The sequence below is a fragment of the Balaenoptera ricei genome, chromosome 5 (genome assembly GCF_028023285.1).
Source record: "Balaenoptera ricei isolate mBalRic1 chromosome 5, mBalRic1.hap2, whole genome shotgun sequence".
In the NCBI taxonomy this organism is placed as follows: domain Eukaryota; kingdom Metazoa; phylum Chordata; class Mammalia; order Artiodactyla; family Balaenopteridae; genus Balaenoptera; species Balaenoptera ricei.
Window position 1 is genome coordinate 48,153,777 of NC_082643.1, and position 25,642 is coordinate 48,179,418.

The 25,642-nt window shown below is 36.1% G+C and overlaps 1 protein-coding gene across 3 annotated transcripts in view; it reads right to left on the reverse strand.

Annotated features, from left to right (window-relative positions):
* Nucleotides 1-25,642, reverse strand: part of BMP2K (BMP2 inducible kinase) — a 122,461-nt gene that overhangs the window by 19,792 nt on the left and 77,027 nt on the right. For all 3 annotated transcript variants that reach the window (XM_059922785.1, XM_059922784.1, XM_059922787.1), the window contains exons 8-14: nt 21,262-21,365; nt 19,745-19,824; nt 15,515-15,675; nt 9,024-9,205; nt 7,475-7,573; nt 6,519-6,703; nt 3,769-3,926 (exon numbers count right to left, since the gene is read on the reverse strand). In XM_059922785.1, the coding sequence (XP_059778768.1) occupies nt 3,769-3,926; nt 6,519-6,703; nt 7,475-7,573; nt 9,024-9,205; nt 15,515-15,675; nt 19,745-19,824; nt 21,262-21,365 (969 nt within the window). The remainder of the gene's footprint in view (nt 1-3,768; nt 3,927-6,518; nt 6,704-7,474; nt 7,574-9,023; nt 9,206-15,514; nt 15,676-19,744; nt 19,825-21,261; nt 21,366-25,642) is intronic.

Genomic DNA, 25,642 nt, shown 5'->3' on the forward strand with positions numbered 1-25,642 from the left:
TCAGAAAATTAATATACTCTAAAAAGTTAATTCAGCAGCTTATATGGATAATGGCTTGAATAGCCAAAAGGTTAAAGAATAAGGTTTAAAAGTATAGTCTTCATCTGATACTTTCGACACTGTTCTAATATACCTGAAAAGTTCTGTTATTCTGCCCTAAAGGAACAGTGATAGGTCTGAATCAGCTTAAAATGGTGAGAGTTAATGTTTTACAACAAACTAACTATATATACAGATGTTTATATCTATTTCATACTGTGGCTTCAGAAAAAAAAACCCAACACATTCAGTAGAATATGCAAAGCAACCACAGTCTTTAGTTTCTTCTACTCTTCCTTTTAGTTACTTTGATGCAATTTTAAACAGAAATAAACAATAAATCCACTATCAACAAGAAAACAATATTCCATCAAGTATTACTTTTAATTAATATGTAGAGCTACACAACTATTCAAACAAATGCAACTTAAAAATTTTCCCAAAGCAAACACCTGTATTCTAATTAGTGTTTAATGTATTAAATATTATGACAATTAGATTTCTAAAGTTTACATACTAATCTGGATGCTTTGATACAAAAGACCATGAAAAATACAAGCTTAAACTGTAAAAAATATTGAGACTAGCTTTATTAATAACGCTTAATTTCAATTTAATGTTTTAGTCTTAAATAGGAACAGGTAAAATATTCCAAACCATAAATATTGTTACACTGAAAGCAAAAGCAAGAAGAATTTGATTTATATTTTATATGTTAAATCCTTTTGCCAGCTGGATTCAACTGTTCTATTAAAGATCACTAAAAAACAGTTTTTTTATCACCAATTACTAGTATCTTGGAATTTTAGTATTTCAAAATATAATTTTTAAATTACCTTCTGGAAAATACACACAAGTAAAATATTTCCTAGACAGCATATCTTTTTGCCTTTTTTTTTTTCTTTTCTTTTTTTAAATAAATAACCACATACCATTTAAAAAATAAAACCTCAAATGGCAATGTTTTATTCTGAACAATCATTACATGGGCAATGCCTATACTTTTAAGGACCATACATAGAAGTATTCAGTTTCTCATTGGAAAGCTTTCATAAGCCAAATATAAAAATCTTAGAAAGGACTTTGAAAAATTGTTGATAAATATCTGTACTGAGAAAAAAGATAAATTTGATATTCCAAACACATTGATAATTTATTCATTTTGGAAAAAGTTGATAGCGACAGAGGAACCAACCAGTAATGACCAACAATCAATTTTCATTACACTGTTAGTCTACTGAAACTCTTAAGGTTCTAGAAGAGGTCTTTTGCCCATCGGTGTAATTTAAACCCTTATCAAGTAGATCAAATATTAGATACCTTATTGGTTGTGAGTGAAACGGGTGCTAAAGATGACTCAATATTATAATAAAGTCAAATCTGGGAGGAAATCTTTCTAAACTATATTCTATACTTTATTGATTTCTTTATAAACTTTATTAAAGACATTTCACCTTTGTTGAACCCCATTACTATGACTATCAATTATTAAGGGAAAACCAGACATTTTTCCATCTCTTTCCACGCTGTCATACATCACTTCTGCTGTTGATGTGTTTGCCCACAAAGCCCCTTCTACTTGGTTTTTTTAATTGCCAGCTGAGAAACCTGACAGTTTAGATGTAATTTTTAAATGCTGGTTATAGAGCAATAACCTCAGGAGTCAGAGCCCAAAGACTTATACAGAAGGTGAGAAAAGCAGAGGTGACACTGATGGAGTGCCCAGACACTTAAAAGACATTATTTAATCTTCTTGACAACCCTATGAAGTAAGCATCATTATACCCAGTCTATAAATGAGTAAGTGAAACAGCAGTTAAGTGACTTTACAGAGTTAAACCTAGTTAAATGGCTTGGCCAGGTATCAGAATTCACGTTTTCTGGTGCTATGTGCCAATTTAAGTACACTGTCCTTGTGACAGTGATTTCAATAGCTCGGGGACCATCTAGGCAGTTTCCCAAATGGCTGAGTTGCTCCAAGTCTGACCTTCAGATAAAGTTCCTCCTGCACTGTCATTTGGAATTTAATATCTTTCCATATCTAATGCTGCAATGAAGTCTGAACTCTCTTTGGCATACACATGTGTATACAAACACATACACAAATTACACATGTAATCAGACCTTAAAGTTTGAAAGCAAATAGCTGGTTAAGAGTTTTACATGCTAAATCTAATTTTTATGAAGTTAGGTATACATGAATATTTGTACGCCACTCTTGCCTATGCAAAGTAACTAACACTTGGGTGTCACTACAAATTCTAGGGAGCTTAGAATAACATTTTTATAAGGCACAAAAAATATGCGAATACTTTACCCATTCCATACATTGATTTATTTTTTAAAAACAGTGGGGAGGGGAGTGTTCACCCAAAGAGTAGAAAAAACTGATATAGCAAACCTTAGTTACTATCCTGGTCACAGTACAGTAAAATGAATATTTTAATTTTCCCTTTTGCTTTAAAAATAATTCTGTAAATTACAATGATTGGTTACCCCCTGTATCCCCCTACCATCTCCCTAAAGGAAAGAGGTATTTTACTTCCTTTTTAAAAAACCTTGCTTTTGGGACCACTCAACATAAATTGTAGGAAAAATGCCAAACAAAAATGTTGTAGTTTAACACAAATTTTTTTAATAAAAAAATGTAAGTTTGGTTTTACCAAAGTCAACAAACTTTTATTAAAGGCTCAGAACTCATTTTTATATCTGCATTTAATCAATTTAATTTTTCATAATCATATAACCAATATGTAAAATACCAATTTAAACTCCAAACAACTATTCTTACATGAATTCAGGGCATTTATAAACTTTATATAAAATATATACCAATTTGGAACAAAGTACTTCATCTAATAAATGTTCTCATAAGGCCAGTTACCTAAAATAAAATAGAAACTAGGAACTATAACTAGGGACCATCAAGACCCTCTTTTCACATGCAAAATGGGGAAACACACTGGGCACACACGTGCACACACACACCCACAAGACTCAGAAACCTGACAATTATCCACAGACTCCAGGAGTGAGCTTTTTGCTACTGTTTTGCAACCTCCCCAAAATACTCCATACATACCTTTTCCAAAAAATAACTTCTAAAATATGTATAGTGAGACTTGACATATATATTAGGTAGTTTAAGAAAAGGCAATGACTGCAAGTAAAAACATTGAGATATCTGATTTAAAATGGAAAAGAATTTATTTCACTTTTGCCATACCAGGACAACAAGGCAGCCCGTTTATGTCACCACTCATTAAAAGGACATTACAAAACATTAACATAATGTAGTAGCCCATGTTTTCTTTCAGGCACTTTCAAAGGGCATCTCAGACCCACAATATCTTCTACTGAGTGTGCAAGAAAACAGAGCTGCAAAATGATTAGTAAGACAAGATACTAATCTCTCCCTTTTTATCTGAACATTAATTTTCCATTTTTTGGAGATTTCTGAATTAACATTCAAAGATATGCGTATTTAAGTGCTGGGAATCAGCATATTATCAGCAATCTTGGGTTTAATAGCTACTGTCAAGCAATTGATTTCTAAAGCACACAATATAGTTTGATAGTATACGTAAAAGAAGATGGCCTGAATTTTGCCCTCAAATGCGCAAAAAGAATTTTCTCTTTACCATCCCAAAACAGTCTTTGGCCTTGCTGAATAATTTATAGAGCTGTTATTTTACTGTGAAGCAAAATAAGCCTTCAAGTGTCCCTTACTTGATCTTAGAAGGTCAAATTCTCTGTCCAACAGTTCCTCTTCTGTTAACTTGGAGAAATTATCCTCTCCAAAAGGATTCCACCCTGACATATCAGGTGGGTTACTGATGTTCTTCTGATTTGTAATATTTGCAACTGCCTCTTTATCAGCAACTGACCTAGAGTAAAAATTAAGAGAGGAAAAAAATACATTATAGTTGAAAATTTTAAAGTTTCCTAGTTCATACTTTATAAATACTTGGAAAAGCAGATCATTTTATTATGATGGAGGTGGCAGTAAGGGCATGGATTGGAAGGGAGACCACATGGGATTTGAATCACCTCCACAAAGGTCACTAGCTGTGTACCCTTGGGCAAGTCCCTTAACTTCTCTAGGTCTCAACTTCCTTATCTGTGAAACAAGAGTAGCAGTATCTACCTCATAGGGTTACTGAGAAGATTAAATGATTTAATACATGTAAAGCAGAGAGAACATAAATAAATAAATAAGCACTCATTAAATATTAACTATTGGGACTTCCCTGGTGGCGCAGTGGTTGAGAGTCTGCCTGCCAGTGCAGGGGACACGGGTTTGAGCCCTGGTCTGGGAGGATCCCACATGCCGCGGAGCAACTGGGCCCGTGAGCCACAATTACTGAGCCTGCGCGTCTGGAGCCTGTGCTCCTCAACAAGAGAGGCCGCGATAGTGAGAGGCCCGCGCATCACGATGAGGAGTGGCCCCCGCTTGCCACAACTAGAGAAAGCCCTCGCACAGAAACGAAGACCCAACACAGCCATAAATAAATAAATAAATACTTTAAAAAAAAAAAACCAAATAGTCATAAAAAAAAGTATGTTAAAAAAAATAAATAAATAAATAAATAAATATTAACTGTTATTTATCATAGTGAATAAACCTTAAAGTGAAAATCAGTTGCCATATCAAACAGTATCACTCTAAAATCACTACTGAATAAGGTGATTTTATGTCCTGGTTATGCTGAGAGACACCACAATAATCTTCCTTTTGACAAAGACATTCTCTACATAGCTACCAACAAAAGGTGGGCTGCTAGAATTGCTTTAGGAATTGCCTAAAACTAGAGGAGGGTTATTTTCTATATAATAAATTATTCATGGTGTTTAAAATATCTATAGTCTGGAGCCTAGGACTACTGGTTCTATGAAAGTTATCCAATAGGCCTCTTGGCTTTTAATAGAAGATGAGAGTTTAAAGCCTTCTTAACCTAAGAATACCTGGGTACCTCTCCCTCAACCCAGCCTGGAAATGCAGCATAGGCACTGGGCAGTATAACAAAGTTGTCAAGTTCATTTAATAATTCAGATCCACATCTTCTAACACTGGTAATGGAGGGAGAATCTCTATGTGCTTCTAAAGAAGTATCTCAATTTTGCAAGCCTTGACTCATCCCCTTAAATTCACCTTCCCCTTGGGAGCTCACTTCTATTGCCACCACACAGATCTTGAAAGGGAAGAAAGGGCAAAAGTTGCCCATTTAATCCCCTAGCCCAAGCCCCTTCAGTATAGTTGAGCCAAGAGTGGAATGTTTAAACACTTAACTGAAAGCTAGAATTGGCCAACTAGTAGATAGTCTTTCTAGTAAATATAACTTAGGTATCTTAATAATAAATGTAATTCAGTTTAGAACTCACTCTAGGAATGCACCAACTGCCAAAGTCTAAGCCTGCCTCCGTATGAAGGAATCCCATCTCTAATTCCAAAACTACCTTTAAGGACTTTCAGAGTTCTAGAAACACAGATAAGAGAGGTTAAAACTCAAAGAGAAATGGGCATTCCCCTCCTGCCTGTCAATGATCCTTTTACAACTTTAGGATTCCCTATCTGAATCATCTTCCTCCTGTTCCTGGAATGAATTTATGGATTCTTCTTCACAGACTGTAACTCAATGGGGGGTGTCACCTTAACCTACACTTCAAACACGTGTTAAAATATGTCTGCAAGTTCTTTGACACTCCTCCCTTCAAAGGGTGGAACCGAATTCCCCTGCCCTTGAATGTGGGCTAGATCTAGTGACTCAATTCTAACAAATGAAATATGGTGGAAGTGCCAACGTGTGACTTCTGAGACTAGATCATAAAAGGCATCAAAGGTTCCTCCTTGCCCTCTCTTTTGGACCACATGTTCTTGAAGAAACCAGAATAAACAATTCCTTGTTCAAAACAGTCTTTGATTTTGCCAAAGAGAATACTCAACCAGCCTTTTGGAGACATCCATGTGACAAACAACTGAGGCCTCCTGCCCAAAGCCATGTGAGTGACCTTATAAACAGATCCACCAGTACCAGGCAAGCCTTCAGTGGACTGCAGCCCCAGCCAACATCTTAACTGTAACCTCATGAGAGACCTTTCCCTGGTCATAACCATACAGGTAAGCTACTCCTAAATTCCTGATCCAAAGAAAAGTGTGTGAGATAATGTTTATCATCGTTTTAAACTACTAAGTTTGTCAGACAAAGAATGTCTTAACATATAAGCTAATAATTTTCTTAGCTTTAAATGCTGCTGGATGTTGCTAAGCCTTATTTGCAAATAGCAGTTAGCAGAATTAACTGATGGAAATGGAAAGAAGGATGGAGATGCAAAGGGGTCAGGAGAGAGGACTAGTAAAAGAAAAAAAGGGAACTCTAAGATGGGCTCTAAATTAATTCAGGAGCCACTTAGTGACTCCACTCCATGATAACACCCACTCCCACAATAACTTCCTTTGTATTCAATGGAAAAATACTTGCCTGTTGGCACTATAAGAGGAGTCCATTATGGTTCCAACCTGAGCTGGAAGTGATGAAGTGTAGGACACTAAGGCCGGTGAGAACTCTTGAGGGGAAGTGAGATACTCTGGTGATGCCTGTTGTCGAGACTGCTGATGTTGAGCTAGCATTTGCTGCTGCAAGAAAGCCTGCTGATACTGCTGCATCTGAAACAAAAAATGCCGTTATGCAGAACAACGCTCAAGGTCACTAAAGCACTGTCAGCGTTGCACCTATTTACTACGCTCCTTCCTTTTCACACTGGCAACAAAATCAGGAACCTGAAAAACAATTTTTATCTGAAGGAGTGGCTCACTACTAGAAAACTACAAGATGAAATCAATCTATTTAAGAAGTTGTTTAACTGGACTTACTGTGGTGATCATTTTGCAATATATACAAATATCGAATTATTACGTTATCTCAGGTAGATAGTTTCAGGTAAAAGAATATAATCTTATGTCAATTATATCTCAATTTAAAAAAAAAAAGGAACTGGAAAGTTAGGGTCACCCGGCAGGATTCAAAAATTCTCCTTTAAATAGTTTAAGAAAAAATGATATGGTAGTTTAAAGTCACTTGGTATAGCGGTTGCTGCAAAAACAGGTCAAACTATTCTCTGAAGCAAATGCAACTTTCCTTTGGGTTTCTTTTCTTTTCTTCAACAGACATTTGCCAAATGAGAGAGACATATGACAAGAGATCCTGGGTAACCAATCATCTCCTTATATACTATCAGGTAAGATGTGCCAGATCCACGTTCAGCCCTATGTAAAGCTGCTTGAGAATACATAACTGGCTTTGATAAAATACATGTTAATAAACTAACTTGAGTTGATTCTGAATTATTAAATTCTGAATAATACTATTCGTACTGTGAATTCCAACACTGGAATGTATACTCAGAGAGAAATCTCTAGAAATTACATAACGCTTACCATTGTAGGATACTGTGATGTGGAAGGTTGCGGCTGATATACTGAATGCGTTAAAAACTGTTGTTGAAGTATCTGCTGCTGTTGCACTGCATGTTGATACTACAATTGGAAAAACAAACTCATCAGTATTACTCATGCCTTTTTTGTGCGAGAGCCTTTTTTTTTTTTTAGGTATTGATCTTACCATAACAATGACTTGGGTACTCAATAGTCCAAACACTAATGTAAGATACCTATAGTCAGTAAGTGACTATAACTTAAATCAGCTTATTGGAATTGGTTTCAAAATTATTTATGAAACATAATAGATTCAACTAAAACCATCTCCAGCACAGTTTAAGGATGTCTGGAAGAAACCTAAACCGAAACACGTTTACCAGCTGATGAAGACCCCTGAAGTGACTTGTGTCCAGGAACCATTACAGTAAATTCCCATGCTCCTCTGTCTCCCCTTCAATGGTATCTTCTGGCCATCCAATGGCACCCCTATTTAACTATCCTCCACTCTGGGTCTATCAGTCAAGACCAGAGGACAGGGTATACCCATGAGAAGTACCATGCATATAACTGGCTCAAAAATAGTTCAGGAAATGATGGAAGGACAATGAAGACAGTCATTAAATTTAAAATAGTTTAGTGAAACTACAGATGTGCAGGTTCTGATGAGGCAAAGGACAGACTAGAACTTACGGTCATCTTTTTCTATGTCCCTTCCAACTCTAAATGCCAACCCTACACACATACACATACACACACACACACCCCCAACACAGGCAAAAAAAGAATAAGAACAAAAACCCAAGACAATATCACTTCTGAAAGTCTAATATCACCTTTCCAACAATAACATTATTAGTCTATATATATGAACTCAAAATGTAACCTGAAAAAGATAATATTCATCATAAATTGCAGTACTTATTTGCAATGCCAAATGACTGGGTGAACATCCTTTGCTTCATAAAGCCACAATACAACCTATTACAACAGGAGTACTCTTGAGTATCTCACAGAATGCAAATAAAATATATATTCTTTTTTTTAATTTTTTATTTATTTATTTTTATTTTTGGCTGCGTTGGGTCTTCACTGCTGTGAGCGGGCTTTCTCTAGCTGCGTCGAGCGGGGGCTACTCTTCGTTGTGGTGCTCAGGCTTCTCATTGCAGTGGCTTCTCTTGTTGCGCAGCACGGGCTCTAGGCATGCAGGCTTCAGCAGTTATGGTATGTGGGCTCAGGAGTTGTGGCGCACGGGCTCCAGAGCGCAGGCTCAGTAGTTGTGGCGCACGGGCTTAGTTGTTCCCTGGCATGTGGGATCTTCCCAGACCAGGACTCAAACCCGTGTCCCCTGCATTGGCAGGCGGATTCTTAACCACTGCACCACTACGGAAGTCCAAACTACATATTCTTTTAATAATCAGGAAACTGAGCAAAATGTTTACTTCCATCTACAGTTCAAAGCACCCATGATACAAAAGGGGATTCACTGCAATTCAAGAGCGGCATGAATTCCACGACAGCACTTCTGTATCTCAAGTAACGCAAGCATCACCTGCTGCACATAAGCATCCTGAAGTAGCTGCTGCTGCTGAGGATGACGATGCTGCAGATGCAGCTGCTGCAACCTCCAGTCCCCCTGCTGTAGCTGCTGAAGTACTCGATGCTGCTGTGGAGGCTGCTGAGCGGGCCCCTGACCCAGTAAGAGCTCAGGGCCACTTCCAGGTCTCAGCGCTCCTAAAAGAGGTTTCCAAAAACTTACATTAACATACTCATGACTTCAATAAAACGGCTGCATTTCAAAACACGCACTGCGATAATCATTAACCAAGGCATTCATATCCTTATCTTACAGAAACTTCCGTATGCGTAGAGTCTAAAGGGATTATTTACTATAATAAAAGTACCCATGAAAGTTAATTTTGTCAGTTACAACTCGTGAACAAGTCAACGTCCTAGAGACACTTAATCTGTCACGCTTCATCTCTCCGTGAACACACCAACCATGACAATTTGAAATGTTCCACATTTCTCAACTGTATCATGCACCATCATGAGTCTGCATCTTTGCTGACACGATTCTCTGTCTAGAATGCCACTTTCCACCCACTGCAACTCTTCTTACCTTTAAAGTTTATCTCAAATCTCTCTTCCTTCTTCCTTCCTTTAGTGCTTCCACTCAGTTTATAACATTTCTTTTTGCCTTGCACATATTAATTGTTTACATGGTTATTTCCTAACTGAAGGATGGGGTGAAGACTTATTTATTATTTCTTTTAGTGCCCCAAAGAACTTTTTCCATAACAGATGTTCAATAAATGCTGCTCTAGTGAATCTACTAACACTGTCTCCTAAATGGGCATTTTTTTATAAGCTTTATAAATTTTACCATAGGAAAATCCTATGAATAAACTTTTGAAATAACCAAAAAAGGATGAGACAGACAACTTCAAAAAGAGGAAATGCAATATACTATAATTTCTATATTCTCTTCCAACAAGTTACCATAAATTCAAATATGACTCTTTAACCCTAAAGGGAGAAAAGGAGGGAGAGTGCAAGAAGAGAGAGAGAAGGATTCATTTTTCATCAATGTTAATGTCTTCAAACCTCCACAGGCCTTAAGAATATACAATGGAGAAAAGAGAGCCGCTTCATTAAGTGGTGCTGGGAAAACTGGACAGCTACATGTAAAAGAATGAAATTAGAACACTCCCTAACACCATACACAAAAATAAACTCAAAATGGATTAAAGACCTAAATGTAAGGCCAGACACTATAAAACTCTTAGAGGAAAACATAGGCAGAACACTCTATGACATAAATCACAGCAAGATCCTTTTTGACCCACCTTCTAGATAAATGGAAATAAAAACAAAAATAAACAAATGGGACCTAATGAAACTTAAAAGCTTTTGCACAGCAAAGGAAACCATAAACAAGAAGAAAAGACAACCCTCAGAATGGGAGAAAATATTTGCAAATGAAGCAACTGACAAAGGATTAATCTCCAAAATTTACAAGCAGATCATGCAGCTCAGTATCAAAAAAACGAACAACCCAACCCAAAAACGGGCAGAAGACCTAAACAGACATTTCTCCAAAGATGTACAGATTGCCAACAAACACATGAAAGAATGCTCAACATCATTAACCATTAGAGAAATGCAAATCAAAACTACAATGAGGTATCATCTCACACCAGTCAGAATGGCCATCATCATAGCACAGGGAGATCAGCTCGGTGGTTTGTGACCACCTAGAGGGGTGGGATAAGGAGGGTGGGAGGGAGGGAGATGCAAGAGGGAAGAGATATGGGAACATATGTATATGTATAACTGATTTACTTTGCTATAAAGCAGAAACTAACACACCATTGTAAAGCAATTATACTCCAATAAAGATGTTAAAAAAAAAAAATCTACAAACAGTAAATGCTGGAGAGGGTGTGGAGAAAAGGGAACCTTCATACACTGTTGGTGGGAATGTAAATTGATAGAGCCACTATGGAGAACAGTATGGAGGGGTTCCTTAAATATCTAAAAACAGAACTACCATACGACCCAGCAATCCCACTACTGGGCATATACCCTGAGAAAACTATAATTCAAGAAGAGTCATGTACGACAATGTTCATTGCAGCTCTATTTACAATAGCCAGGATATGGAAGCAACCTAAGTGTCCATAGACAGATGAATGGATAAAGAAGATGTGGCACATATATACAATGGAATATTACTCAGCCATAAAAAGAAACGAAATTGAGTTATTTGTAGTGAGGTGGATGGACCTAGAGTCTGTCATACAGAGTGAAGTAAGTCAGAAAGAGAAAAACAAATACCGTATGCTAACACATATATATGGAATCTAAAAAAAAAAAAAAAAAGGTCATGAAGAACCTAGGGGCAAGATGGGGATAAAGACGCAGACCTACTAGAGAATGGACTTGAGGACACGGGGAGGGGGAAGGGTAAGCTGGGACAAAGTGAGAGAGTGGTAGTGTATATATGGACATATATACACTACCAAATGTGAAATAGAGAGCTAGTGGGAAGCAGCCGCATAGCACAGGGAGATCAGCTCGGTGGTTTGTGACCACCTAGAGGGGTGGAATAGGGAAGGTGGGAGGGAGGGAGACGCAAGAGGGAGGAGATATGGGGATATATGTATATGTATAACTGATTCACTTTGTTATAAAGCAGAAACTAACACACCATTGTAAAGCAATTATACTCCAATAAAAATGTTTAAAAAAAAAACTCCACAGGCCTTAAATTCAACACCTCTATGAAAATCGTTTTATAACTATTTCTAATTCTTCCAATTACAAAAAAAATGGCATGTTCATTTTAATTATTCTTGAAAATGTTTATAAAAATACAAGAAGAAAATTAAAACCATAATTCCGCCACACAGACATAACCACGATTAGCCTTTTAAGTGTATTTATTTCCAGTTGGAAGAGTATTAAAAAGTTCAGCTCCTCAGCTATACATTCATCTTTTAAGGCCCTGATGTCTAACTGCAGAACACTTTCAGCTGCAGGTGAAGCCCAAGCACAAGCCAATGAGCATCATGCAATAACTCATGGAACTCCCCTCTCACCTCACAAACTGTGACTTCTCTTTAGTGTTCTCAAGCTGAATAGAGCTCCTTGGTTCTCAAGCCAAGCCCACAGAGCACCAGAGAACTCCCAAAAACCATCACTACAATCCTACATGAAAACCATGCTTTCGAGTACATCATTAAATCCTCATACTATTACTCCCCATTTTGCAAATGATGAAATGAAGGCTCACAGAAGTTCAGTAAATTCATGAGTTAAAGACAAATGATACACTGGAAGAAAATATTTACAATATATTTGGCAAAGAATATTCAGAATACATGAAGATAAAATTCTTCAGAGCAATAAAAAGTAAATAAAAGACAAACAATCTCATGGAAAATTGCAAAAGACAATTCACAGAAGAAAACAAATGGTCAGTAAACATGAAACAGTACCGTTAATCAGGAATATTAAAATAAAATCAAAAATGTTTCACCTGTCAATAGGGAAACATTTTTAAAAAACCAATACTATTGGGCTTCCCTGGTGGCGCAGTGGTTGAGAATCTGCCTGCCAATGCAGGGGACACGGGTTCGAGCCCTGGTCTGGGAGGATCTCACATGCCGCGGAGCAACTGGGCCCGTGAGCCACAATTGCTGAGCCTGCGCGTCTGGAGCCTGTGCTCCGCAACAAGAGAGGCCGCGATAGTAAGAGGCCCACGCACCGCGATGAACAGCGGCCCCCCCTTGCCGCAACTAGAGAAAGCCCTCGCACAGAAACGAAGACCCAACACAGCCATAAATAAATAAATAAATAAATAAATAAATAAAATTAAAAAACCAATACTATCAAGTGTTGGCAAGGACAGGGATGAAAGGACACTCACACCTTGTTGGTGCTGTAGCGTAAATTTCTGAAGTCTTCTTTGGATGGTAATTTGGCAGTATCTGAATAATTGTAAATGAGTATACTTTAATAGCTTCCTAAGAAGAATGCTAACATGGAAATCAAGTGTCCATTATAAAGATGTTTACCACAACACTATTTATAATAGCAAATATTGGAAATAACCAAAAAGGTTTTATAAACTATGGTACATTCATATGATGGAATATCACATACCTATTAAAAACTACATGGTAGATCTATATGCACTGATATGCAAAGCTCTCCAAAGTATATTAAGTTAAAAAAAAAATCAAGTTGTAGAGAACTCTGTATAGTATGAATCCATTTGTGTTTAACCCAACGTGAATTATTTATATCTGTGTATATGCATGCAAGAACATAAAAAAGGACTAGGAGGATGTATACCAAACTGCTGCTAGTTTACTCTGGAAAGAAAAAGAATGGGGACTTCAACATTGTTCTGAATGCTAGTGTATTGTCTGAATATATTTTTTAAATTTATTCATGTGTTTTTTTTTTTAACATCTTTATTGGAGTATAATTGCTTTACAATGGTATGTTAGTTTCTGCTTTATAACAAAGTGAATCAGCTATACATATACTTATATCCCCATATCTCCTCCCTCCTGCATCTCCCTCCCTCCCACCCTCCCCATCCCACCCTCCCAGGCGGTCACAAAGCACCGAGCTGATCTCCCTGTGCTATGCGGCTGCTTCCCACTAGCTATCTATTTTACGTTTGGTAGTGTATATATGTCCTTGCCACTCTCTCACTTTGTCCCAGCTTACCCTTCCCCCTCCCCGTGTCCTCAAGTCCATTCTGTAGTAGGTCTGCGTCTTTATTCCCGTCTTGCCCCTAGGTTCTTCATGACCTTTTTTTTTTTTTTTTTTACATTCCATACTTTTTATATAAGATTTAGTGAGAAAAGCACTGTTAAGAGATGTACATATGGGGGGAAAAACAGTATTTTTTTTCAACTTAAGCTAGAAGTATGTAAGAAAGAGAAATGGTGCCCCTGACATGGGGGGTAGGCCTGACACACTTAGGTCTAGGTGTTCTCATGATAAACATAAACAATTTTACAGAACACTGGCATCAGACAAAGCCATCCTATGAGCATGATGGACCAGGACAAGACTACTCCATTATCATGTCTCAACACTGACAAAATCAGGAACACTGTCAAAACCAGAAAAATGACCAAACCTCTCTCAATCCTGGCCAATATGACTAAATGCTGCTTCATTTTCAAATGAGGCTTTTGCTTCCCTCCTTCTAGATGATGATAATGATATTATAGCCCCACCTCCCCAAAATTACCTAAAACAAGCCCGAATCCCTTAATACGTCTTTTCAGACACCTTCTTACTGAGATACTCCCACAGATTTCCAGGGTACCTGAGTAATAAACCAAATTTATTCAAATATAAGTGTGTTCCTAGTGGTCTTTGGCTGAAGGGCCAAAATATGTGATAGGGAAGACTAATAGCGGGACTTCCCTGGCGGTCCAGTGGTTAAGACTCCACACTTCCACTGCAGGGGGCACAGGTTCAATCCCTGGTCAGGGAACTAAGATCCCTCGTGCCGCATGTCACGGCCAAAAAAAAGAAAAGAGGAATAAAATTAAATAAATAAATAAATACAGCTTTATTAAAAAAAAAAAAAGAATAACATCTCCAACCCAAAAGGTAGAAAAAGGAAAACTAACACTGAATGCTTACTATGAAATAGAATTTTCCTAGATACCATACAACTTGTTATTTACTCTTTATAATAGACAGAATGGTTGTTTTCCCATTTTACAGAAGAGAATGGTGAGGCTAAGAAATGGTAAAATGGGAATTGGACATAAAAGACTTCAAATTCCCCTTTTGTTCCCTTTTCCCTTTCCCTATTCCTCCATCAGGTAGGCCTGATCACCACAGGCATATGTTACATCAGATAACATAAACGTCTTCCCTGAGCATATACTTTACCTAATAGTAGTAACAGTAGTTAATAGTGAACATTTCTTAAGGACATATTATGTGGCAGGCATTATAGTACACAGTCATTTAATCTTCACAACAGTCCCATAAGATAGGTACTAGGATTTTCATAACACATATTACTAAAAAATAGGAGAAACAGGACTCAAATCCAGGTTCTTAAGACTCAAAATGTAGGCTTTTAACAATTAGAGTATCCTAATTTAAAACATACTAGTTGAAAACACTTTAACATTAAAGCTTTGTAAGGCTAGAGTTTCAAATTCCTCCTTTCCAATACAATATAGAATTTTCTATACTCTTGAACTTTAGTATCAACCTCGAACCCTACTAGTTGATGACTCTAGAGATAAGCAGATTGTGAGCTTTTCATACCATACTTTTATACTGCCAGTACCTTACCTTTGCTGACAACATCAGGAAAACAATTAGGTGGGTTTATTAGACATTAGTAGCTTTATGTTTCTTAAAGCACTATGTGACATATCTGCTTCACAATTGTAAGTCTGCCAATAATTTACATTTCTAGGAAACCAAGCCATAAAAGGTTTATGTAAATTAACTAAAAAGGGGACGAGGTTGGCAGAGCTGTATCACCTTTTGGTCTGTGGTTACTGAATTCACCAGGAGCTGGGACTTTAACAGGTACTGCTGAACTTTGGATGGTCAGCACACTAGGAGTGGCAGTGGTAGAATTCGCCTTTGGTCTCTGTCTTGGTGCAATTGAGGTTTCTGTTGGTCCAATGGTATCTGTTATTCTACAACAGAAGAACACATGTCATTCTAAATACTGGGATCACTTCTAACTTACTATTTGTTCTATAAAGGATCTATTTCAACAGATGCATATTTATTATTATTGATAATCATGTTAGTCCTCTTGGCTTCTTCCTAAGTCTCATTTTCAAGTACTAAATGTTTAATGAAGATAAGAAAGTAAATAAAATAAACCTAACCAATTTCCTCAAGCCAGATTGCTACCACTTATAGTCTGCCACCGGAGCTGGCAGAAAAGAGTATAGAATTGCTCTTAAGGAGATAAAATAAAGGAAGCAAACAGAAGTCTTCCCAATAAGGTTTTGGACAAAACTGAGAGCCAACTCTCTAAACCAGTCAGAGAAATAAAAATAAGAAACAACAAACAACAGTGTCCTTTAGCTTGGACTCCTGGCCTAAAAAAAAAAAAAAAAAAAAAGAATAGGCCCTAAGGCATGTAAAACAAAAGAAGCCAAAACTTTTAACTGGTGGAGCTATCAGCTCACATTCAGCGTCTTGAATCTTTAACTTTGCTTTACTTAAAACACTGAATGGAAATTATATAAAAGTTTTCCCACTAGGGCTTAGTTTAGGCCACAAATGTGAGTGGTCAAGTGGAAAGCAGTTTTGAAAGCAAGAGACACTAAATATAATTCAAGGAGACACAGACATTTGCTTTTCTCTTTCAAAATTGGCCAGGAAAAATCTTTAACTTACATATTTATCAACTCTGCTTTCTATAAATTCAGAACAAAAACTTGAATATTTTTTAACAGGGTCTATGTTCACTTTTCAAAAGGATTGCAATAAACTCTCTTTATCAAGTTCCCTTAGCACATTTTCGAAATGATCTGACGCTTAAAAGTTTTGCATACATATGATTTATCAAGTACACATCTGCGGCATTTAGAGAAAGTCCTGTCTATCGTAACTGCACAGAACTCTACAGTTCTTTCCTCTATCTGGAGATACCACAAGAGGGAGCCCTCTCAACAACTATCTTTCTCAGAAAGAAAGGATGTGAAATTGAATCAAAAGATTTTGGAAAATCATAGAAATGCATTGTATGTGTGCTGTTTTCTAAAAATAACATTTATGTTTTAGATGGGATGGGGATGGTACAAGTCATATGAAAATAGAACTAAAAGGTTATAAAAAGATCATGTATACATGTAACCAATTATATCTCATTTAATCTAATTATTTATTGAGTTCAAATTATGGATATGGCACTAAAACCAATGCTGTACTCCCTAAACTCAAGTAATTTGGGGGAAATATTGTATACAATCTTCCTATTTGTCTACCCATTCTTCATTAAGTGGGTAGTATATAGGCCAGACCTCACACTGCCTTGTTCCTGGTTCTAAATAGCTCCGTAAAGGATTCACAACACACATGAGCAGGGCAAACCTCTAAAAAGCATATTAAAAGTTCTGCAGACTTTGTTTAGTCTAGTGTTTCCTAACTTATTTCACTAATGTACCAATATCTATTATACAATTACTGATATCCAGCTAATAGGGCTCAGTACCCTGTCTTCAAAGAATTTACAGTCTACCTAGAAAGATATGGCACATGTTCATGAAAATATAATAAAATGTAAGACAGAAAAAGTAACCAGCGCTAAGCTAGTACTGTCAAGAGTTTCATGGAGGAGTAATTTTACCTTTAACCTAACTTGGCTAGAGAAGGCTCAGGTGAGAACTGGAGGTTAAACATAAATATGATTTCATCAGACAGTAAAAGAAAGTAAGCAGTCTATGAAGAAATGGGAGGAGAATGCCTGGACAGATTCGGCAAAGTGAAAATACAAACTTAACTAAAATGAAAGAACGAGTAATTACTGATATCAACACTGCTACGCAGCTTCCTTTGCACTATTGTAGCAGACACAGAGCTGGTTTTTTTGCTTCCTTTCTTCTCTTTTCTGCTGACTAGCCTGAACAATCTTCCTAAAACACAAACACTCTCTTCTCTTAAAATCCTTCAGTGTTTCCTTCTGCCAGGACACTGATTCTCAACCCTTCCATCTTTAAGATATAAATCACATAAGCTTCACATGTGTAACAGTCCCAAGAGCAGATGCAAGTTTTGGGGAGGTGGATGGGGGCTTTTAAGAAGTGAAACAAAAAGTGCCACGGGTTGAAGGCAGGGCAGGCAGATAATATTCATAAAAGCTTTAAAATATGTTAATAATGATACTGGCTATTTAAAGATTCCCCCTCCTCCCCTCTCTGGAAATATGCCTTTTACATGGAAAAAAAAAACAGATTTACAACTTTTTAACGTTTAGAATTTTTCAACTTCTTTACTGATACTATCAATTAAAAGTAAACTTATATTATTGACCAATAAGCACCAATGAACCCTATATTTTTAATATACATAATGTATAGATTTAACATACTATGAATAGCACTGTGAATTTTAGTTAACTATTTCATTAACTATTTCATTTCCTTATAATTGTATAGCTGTAACTTGCGTCATGGTGAAAAGATATTCAGAGCATTACTGTTCAGTTGACTCATGCTTTTTAAAAAATTTGTATCTACTTTCTTAAAGATTTAATCATTAACAAAATAATTATTTTAAAATACAAGTAACAATAAAATTCAACTGACAAGCCCTACAATAATTCATAATGACCACTCAACTATAACAGCAGTTGCTAACTACAGCTATGTCATGGGTAAGACAGTCAGTCATGCTGGATTCCTGCAAGTTAGATGTCACATTACTCCTTCATCTCTTACTCAAAAGAGTATTTTAAATTTAAGTGAATGAAGATAATGTTTTTAGAGTGATGCCGTATTTTTTTTAAAAAACTAAGTCATTCTCAAGTGATATTTCAATAATTTACAAATAACAGATTATTTATAACACACCTGACAACCAAGTTCCAAATAGTAGAACTGACTGCGAAGTTGAAAATTCACCGGCCTAAAGGCCAAAATCCAAATTTCTCAGCATGACATATAAACAAAGTTGCTCATGACTGATATTTACCTACCCCTCCCCAGCTTCATTTCCTACCACTCCTGTATATGTGCCCTTATTATGCCCCAGCCTCGTAGTTTCACAAAGGCTGTCCTTCACCGGCAATGTTTGCCTGCTGTCGTTTCACTGCCCATCATTCCAAGTGACTAGACTATTCATCCTTCAAGAAAGAGCCCAGCAACTCCCACCGGATTCTTCCTGTGCTCCTGTCTTCTTTCCCTTCCTCCACCTTCAGAGCTGCCTGATATCTATCAAGGTGTGACTGTTCACCCGTCTATCTTCATTTGGATCAGAACTCCTTGGAAATAAACACTGCTGCTTTTTCTTTGTGGACTCAGTATCTGTATCTTGCATGTAACAAGTGCGTGACAAATATTTTTTATGTATTTTATGTCAAATAAAATACTTTGCATAAGTAAAATATAATACAAAAAACGGTGACCAAGAAATCTCCCCAAATGTAATATTATGCCTGCCTGATAATCTAAAATACAGTCCTGCTTATTAACTTTTAAACTCAAAAAAAAAAAGCATGAGAAAAAGAAAAATCAGTCATTAATTCAATCATTAGTCAGATTTAGGTCTTAATCTATGTAATTCGTATCAAACATTAATGTAGTAAAGAACTATAAAAATTATTTAAAACATTATATTTCTTCATCAGTCTTAAAAGTATTACCATTATAACCACTCATTATAAATTATACATAGCTATTTTTTCTTTCAGTATATTAAAAAAAAGTCATACTAGCTATTAAGTAAAACATAAAATCTCCTAAATTAGTTTCCATGTGATGAAATGACAACTCACCCCTGTAAAAGGACCCAGTGTAACATCACCAGTTACACAATCACTTCGTGATTGCTGAGAAAGAGCAGTTCAAGCGCAACTGCTGTCAAACCCTGTTATATCATATAAAAAAGCTTATTCTGTACTTGCAATAAGGAATACGACATTTTTTGTGGGTGAAGATGATATTTAATGAATGACACTTGCTAGGATTAAAAACAAGAACTGTCCTCTTTTTTTTTAAATGCCTTTTCAAATTTCAGCATAGTTTTGCCTACCTGGCTTTTATTTGGCTTTTCCTAGAAGCTGCTTCACTAGCAGTCATCGGTTCAGGAAGAGCTGAAGGAATAGGAGAATTCTTGGAAGAAAAAATAAAACTTTTCTTTTTAGTTTTCATTTCAATTGCAGAAAGCTTTACTTAAATACTACAGATACATTCTTAAATTTTAAAAGTATTGTCTCTGAGACAATCTCTTCACCTCAGATATCTATAAATTGTTCACATATATTTGCAAGTATCAGTGCATGTTATACAAATGTTACTTTCATATTTGTGTTCCACAGAAACCCTTGGAAAATAAACAGAACAACATCATTATATCCACTTTACAAATGGGTAAATCTTGGGTATAAAGGATTATATTACACTTGTAAATCAATGACTATTTCATACTCTTTGGAAGAAGAAGCAAAACACCAAGCACATGAATACAGTGTTGTTTTACATACTGCAGGTAATTTTCATGACACTGCTTGTCAAGTCTAGAAAACAAGAGCAGAGGCTTCACTCATTTGTTTATCCTCTATAATGTCTGGCTTATAGTAAGTACTCAATAAATGTTTGCTGAGTGAAAAGCCAAAAATCCAGGCAAATGTCAAATAAAGCTACTTTCATTGCTAGAATGTTAGTAATGACTTTCAGCTTCAACCGAGAATATATTATATTGACATAGTAAGAACTTCAAGAAACAAAAAGGAAAAGGTACCAAATTCCTTCTTTATTCTCAGTGGGGTGGATTAAGTTATACACAAAAGAAACCTATAAGAACAAGTCAGGCCAGAATGATCTTCACAATGTTGAGAACAGCTTAAAAATCACTGATGGTTCTAGACTTTTATTAAAATTAGCAGACTCGCCATATACTGTTAATCTGATGTAGTTAAGTACAGTATGCAGACACCAGATACAATTCAAAGCCTTTGCATGGTGATAGCTATTACCAACTCAGCTTCCCTGCCCTAGACACTGGGTTTACATTTATTATTTCTAATCCTCATAATTACTATCCCTGTTCTACAGAAAAAGTAACAAACTATTAAGTAACTCCCCAAAATATACAAAATCAGTCACTGATAAAGACAGAACTGAACCCAGTTCTCTGCATTTACAATGCCGCCGATGCTCTTTATGCCAAAGGTAACCAAACTTTAGAGTGCTCAGTGTCTCAGTAATTTTTCATGACACCCTGGCCCCAACCTGCTCCCCAAAAATCTAACAGTCCTGTTTCTTCAACAGTTAGGCCCAAACAACTTAATAACAGCAGTTTGTGCTGTATCAGACAGAGGTCACTGCATTTCCCTCAAATATGCAAAATATCCTGCAGTGCCCTCAAGTCCACTGTAGCTCCCCAGAGCACCATAGTACGTAGTTTGGCAACTGCAGCTTTGTGTCAAAAATACTAATCACAAACATACTATGAGACCACTTGTCTTGAAACAAGTAACTCCGAAAGTATATATATCTGCACAGATAAAATGGATTTTAAATTCATATCCTACTTGCAAAACTACTTACATTGATGTTGGAGACTGGACAATCCTTTTTGGCAAATTTAAATGCAAAATATGACACTTGAAATATATCAGGTCTACATTCTGGATCCGGTTCAAGCATGAACCCTGCAAGAAAAGATCAAAATGTTAAGACGTTTCATTGAACACGGACGCAATTAGGGGTACATTAAAAGGATAAAATAAATATATATATACATATATTATATATATATTTCCATTCTAAGAGCAGTGATGATTCCAGCAAACATTGTTAACGTATATAGAAAACATTAGAATTGCTATTTTATACATTATCCCAAACTAAAGACAAATCAGTCCTAGAACAGTTCTGTACTGAAAGTATGAACGACAAATATGAATATTTTTCTGGGACCCTAATGCAAAAGAAAAAGTGAGTTTAGTAAACACAGGGGAATTATCCAAAAAAGTTCCAGGGCTGTAGTAGGGGTCCTTATTTTCACAATTATCTAAAATACCTCTACTCATTTTTAAGTGCTCCTAAATCATAAAGAGAAGACTAAATTGTATGCATTATAATCTGTTTAACAAAGTAGTACAAGGTTGGCACTATAATTTTCCTAAAACATGCTTTTTTCCCATGCTGATGACAGCAATATTCATCATAGTTCTGTATTTCAACATGCTATCCACATCATGTTCAGAAGTATAAGCATAATTTTATGGTTCTATTATGAACAGATTTCACACCAAACCTACAGCATTGCTTGAAAGGCCTGACCTTTTTTCTAACCAAAATGACCACTACCACTTGTCAATTTCTTGAACTACTTGTTAATATACAATTTCACAAGAAGGCTGACATTTATACTCAATTATATATCTAAAAAATCCATATTTTGTTAAAGTATTCTTCATATTCTAACGCTGCTTCATTGATTAACTCTAAGTTCTTATCTTACTCAAATCATTTTTAAACCTATTTGCAATGTAAAATTTACAGCATTAATTAGATAATATTCTAAAATTTACTAACAAAATTATGTACAGAGATATCAAGGTATATAAACAGATAAATTAAAATTATAAATCAAAATGAATTAAATCTACCTTTCAAACTTAAGTAATATTTGAACAATGTGTAATACATCTCCAACAGCATGATAAATTTATTTGCTAAAAACATGGTTGTTTGGCAAGTGACACTAAGCACAAACAAAAATTTATTTGGGAGATTCTGAACTCAGTTTTATTATATTCTGCATATCACTTGATTTTATATACTTAAAAAGGCTAACAGATATAACTTATAAAATTGATATTTTACTATTGTATCACCATTGTTAGAAATTACCTCAGAACATTTAATTCTAATATTTATTAATGTATATTCAACTTCATTCAAATCCAGAAAAGATCTGAAAAATCTACAAGGTTTATTTCATCCTCCAAAGTTATATTTTATCTTGATACCAACAGATACTACATGTTTTAAAAGTAACAACAGTACATGATATGGGGATAAATTTAAACAGACTTTTACCAATGTGGGTAGAACTGATAACATCTTATAAGCAAACAAAAGGACCTCTAACTCCCCTGGCTCATGTTTCCATGTGGGAATACATCTCCTGGAGGCACTTTAGTTTGTCGAACTGTACTGATACCATTTATGTGACATAAAATCAGCCTAAAAGGTCATGACTAGCATTTATTTTAGTAAAGTAGAATAGAAAACATCAGAGCGCATTACTGTAAGTATAAGCAATGTTTCAAGAAACTTGTTTTATGTGTATGTATATATAAAATGTATTTTTTACCATGGATCACTGTCAAGCAGTTTGAAAACCACTGTGCTAGTGACCTCTCTCTATTAGTATAATACATTCCTCTCCAAGGGAAAGACAGTGATTTGTCTAATTTAGACTAAAAAAAAAGAAATAAGCACCCACACGTGTCCATCTCTGCTGCTCTTTCTTTCAACAGTTTATTCTCAGGACATGTATGTTCTCTACAGAACCAGGTTTTTTTTGCAAGTGGCCTACTTCTGAGGAGGAAGTCCATGGTTTTCCAACATTGTCTATGACTCTGTGAGAGTATATTTGGGGGTTGTGTATGCATTAATAGGCCCATTTGGCTTCGGAGTCCGTTCTGCAATCTGCTTTTTCAATTTATCTAATGAGATCCTGTGCCCCATCTCTAATTTGGTTCTAAATTCAAAGTATGAAGAGGCTGAAACCCACAGTAGAACATGGTTACATTTTTATCTCTGAATATTTTTATATTGAAGCTTATCAGCCATTTAAAAAGAAAAAGAAAAAATCTCAATAAGGCATTGTTAAAGCACTTAATAATGTAATTTTCCAAACTCTCCAAAAGAATGGATTGCAAAATGTACTCCTACATTACTGAATGATGTAATCTGGAGTGTAGAGGTATCAGTCCTAATCCAGCTAAACACTGGAGCATATCTACCAAAAAATGACAATTTCAATTTTTAAGTAGTTGATCCAAAGCCATTTTCTCTCACAATAATTAAACTTCAAGTCTAGTGTTTTATTAACTCCTACTTCATGACAATAAAACCGTATCATCTATAGAAATATGCTCCTGAGGAGAAGGGGCGGATTAAGGAATACATGTGTCTAATTCATCCAAAAGTGAATCAAGTACTTAAGTTTTTAAAAACAGACAGAGAAGCTAGAATACATCCTTGTTTACCCAACTTAATATGATCATGTGAGTCAGCACAAGACCATTCCCATTAAGCTTGCTTCTACTGTAAATATAAAATCGACTTTTAAAAAGTAAGCCATATAGAAATGGAAGGGTACTTCTCTGCTCCTCTTACTTGTGTGACTCTTTCTATTGACACAAATATCACTAATTCAACCTAAGAACGCAAAACAGTCTCAGCACTGAAGGTAGCATATGACTAAACCACCACAGTATTTCCAACTGATGTATCAGACTACCTGATAAAAACCACTTGCCAGGGCTTCCCTGGTGGCACAGTGGTTAAGAATCCGCCTGCCAATGAAGGGAACACAGGTTCAGTCCCTGGTCCGGGAAGATCCCACATGCCGCAGAGCAACTAAGCCCGTGCACCACAACTACTGAGCCTGCGCTCTAGAGCCCGCAAGCCACAACTACTGAAGCCCGCATGCCTAGAGCCTGTGCTCCGCAACAAGAGAAGCCACTGCAGTGAGAAGCCTGTGCTTCTCAAACTCAACGACAGAGTAGCCCCCGCTCACCACAACTAGAGAAAGCCCGCGCGCAGCAACAAAGACCCAACGCAGCCAAAAATAAATAAATAATATAAATAAATTAAAAAAAAAAAAACTTGCCCAAGGCAGCCGAATTAATTATGCTTATTCTAATTTTGCAAAGGAAAGTACACCATCCCTGCATATTCCAGCAAAAAGAGCAGCTGAAGAAGCAGCGGCTGCTGCAGCACAGCAGTGGCCAAGTTAACCTACCCGTACGTCGAGGACGCACACCGAAAATCCAATGAAGTAGTTTCCATTCAAGTTACATAAAATGAGGGATCCATACCAGCTCCTAAGTAAAAGTTAAACCAGCATCTCTAATCTAACAGCTCAACAAATTTAATAGGAAAATACTTTGGACAGAGATCTCAAAAGAAGGTTCCTGCTTAAAATTTGTCAACATTGTTTCCTTCCACAAAGACACTTTTTCTCTCACACAGACTTCCAGTTACTACACTTACAGTAATTTACCTGAAAAGAGAAATACCCACTCTAATTTTGCAATCATAAATACTTAAAGAATTAACTTGTTATTTTTGTCTGTTGACCTATGGAAAGTATTATAGAAACTTACATGTTAGGCAAAGATGTTCTACAGACCTTATTCTATGGACGGTTGAAATGAAACCAAATTTCACAGCTAATAATAAATGTGTTCAACCATAATGTAAAGACTAAACGGCACTCAGGATAGTATTTTTGGGATAGCCCTGGTAGCTGTTCCTAGAAGTTATTGATCACAGCCCTCTCTTTACATCTCCCCAAATGGTAACCCAGAGCCAATGACTGAAAACCTTCAAGGAAACCCTATCTTAATCTCTGATTTCTTTTCAAAGGTACATTAAAATATCTGAGATTTTCTTCAACAAAAAAATATATAGGAAGACGGTGGGTGAAGAGCATAAATGAAGAAAGACTGGCCATGAGTTGAAAATCACTGAAGCTGGGTAGCAGCTACATGATAAACCACTGCACTGTTCTGCCTATATTTGTATGTATTTTTTAACATCCATAATAAATTTTAAGTGTTATCTAAATAAGCAAGTTCCTGGCTTCCCACAGAAAACAGGTATTAAAATAAATTTTATTTATTATCAAAACAACAAGAAATAACAAGTGTTGGTAGAATGTGGAAAAAAGGGAACCCTTGTGCAA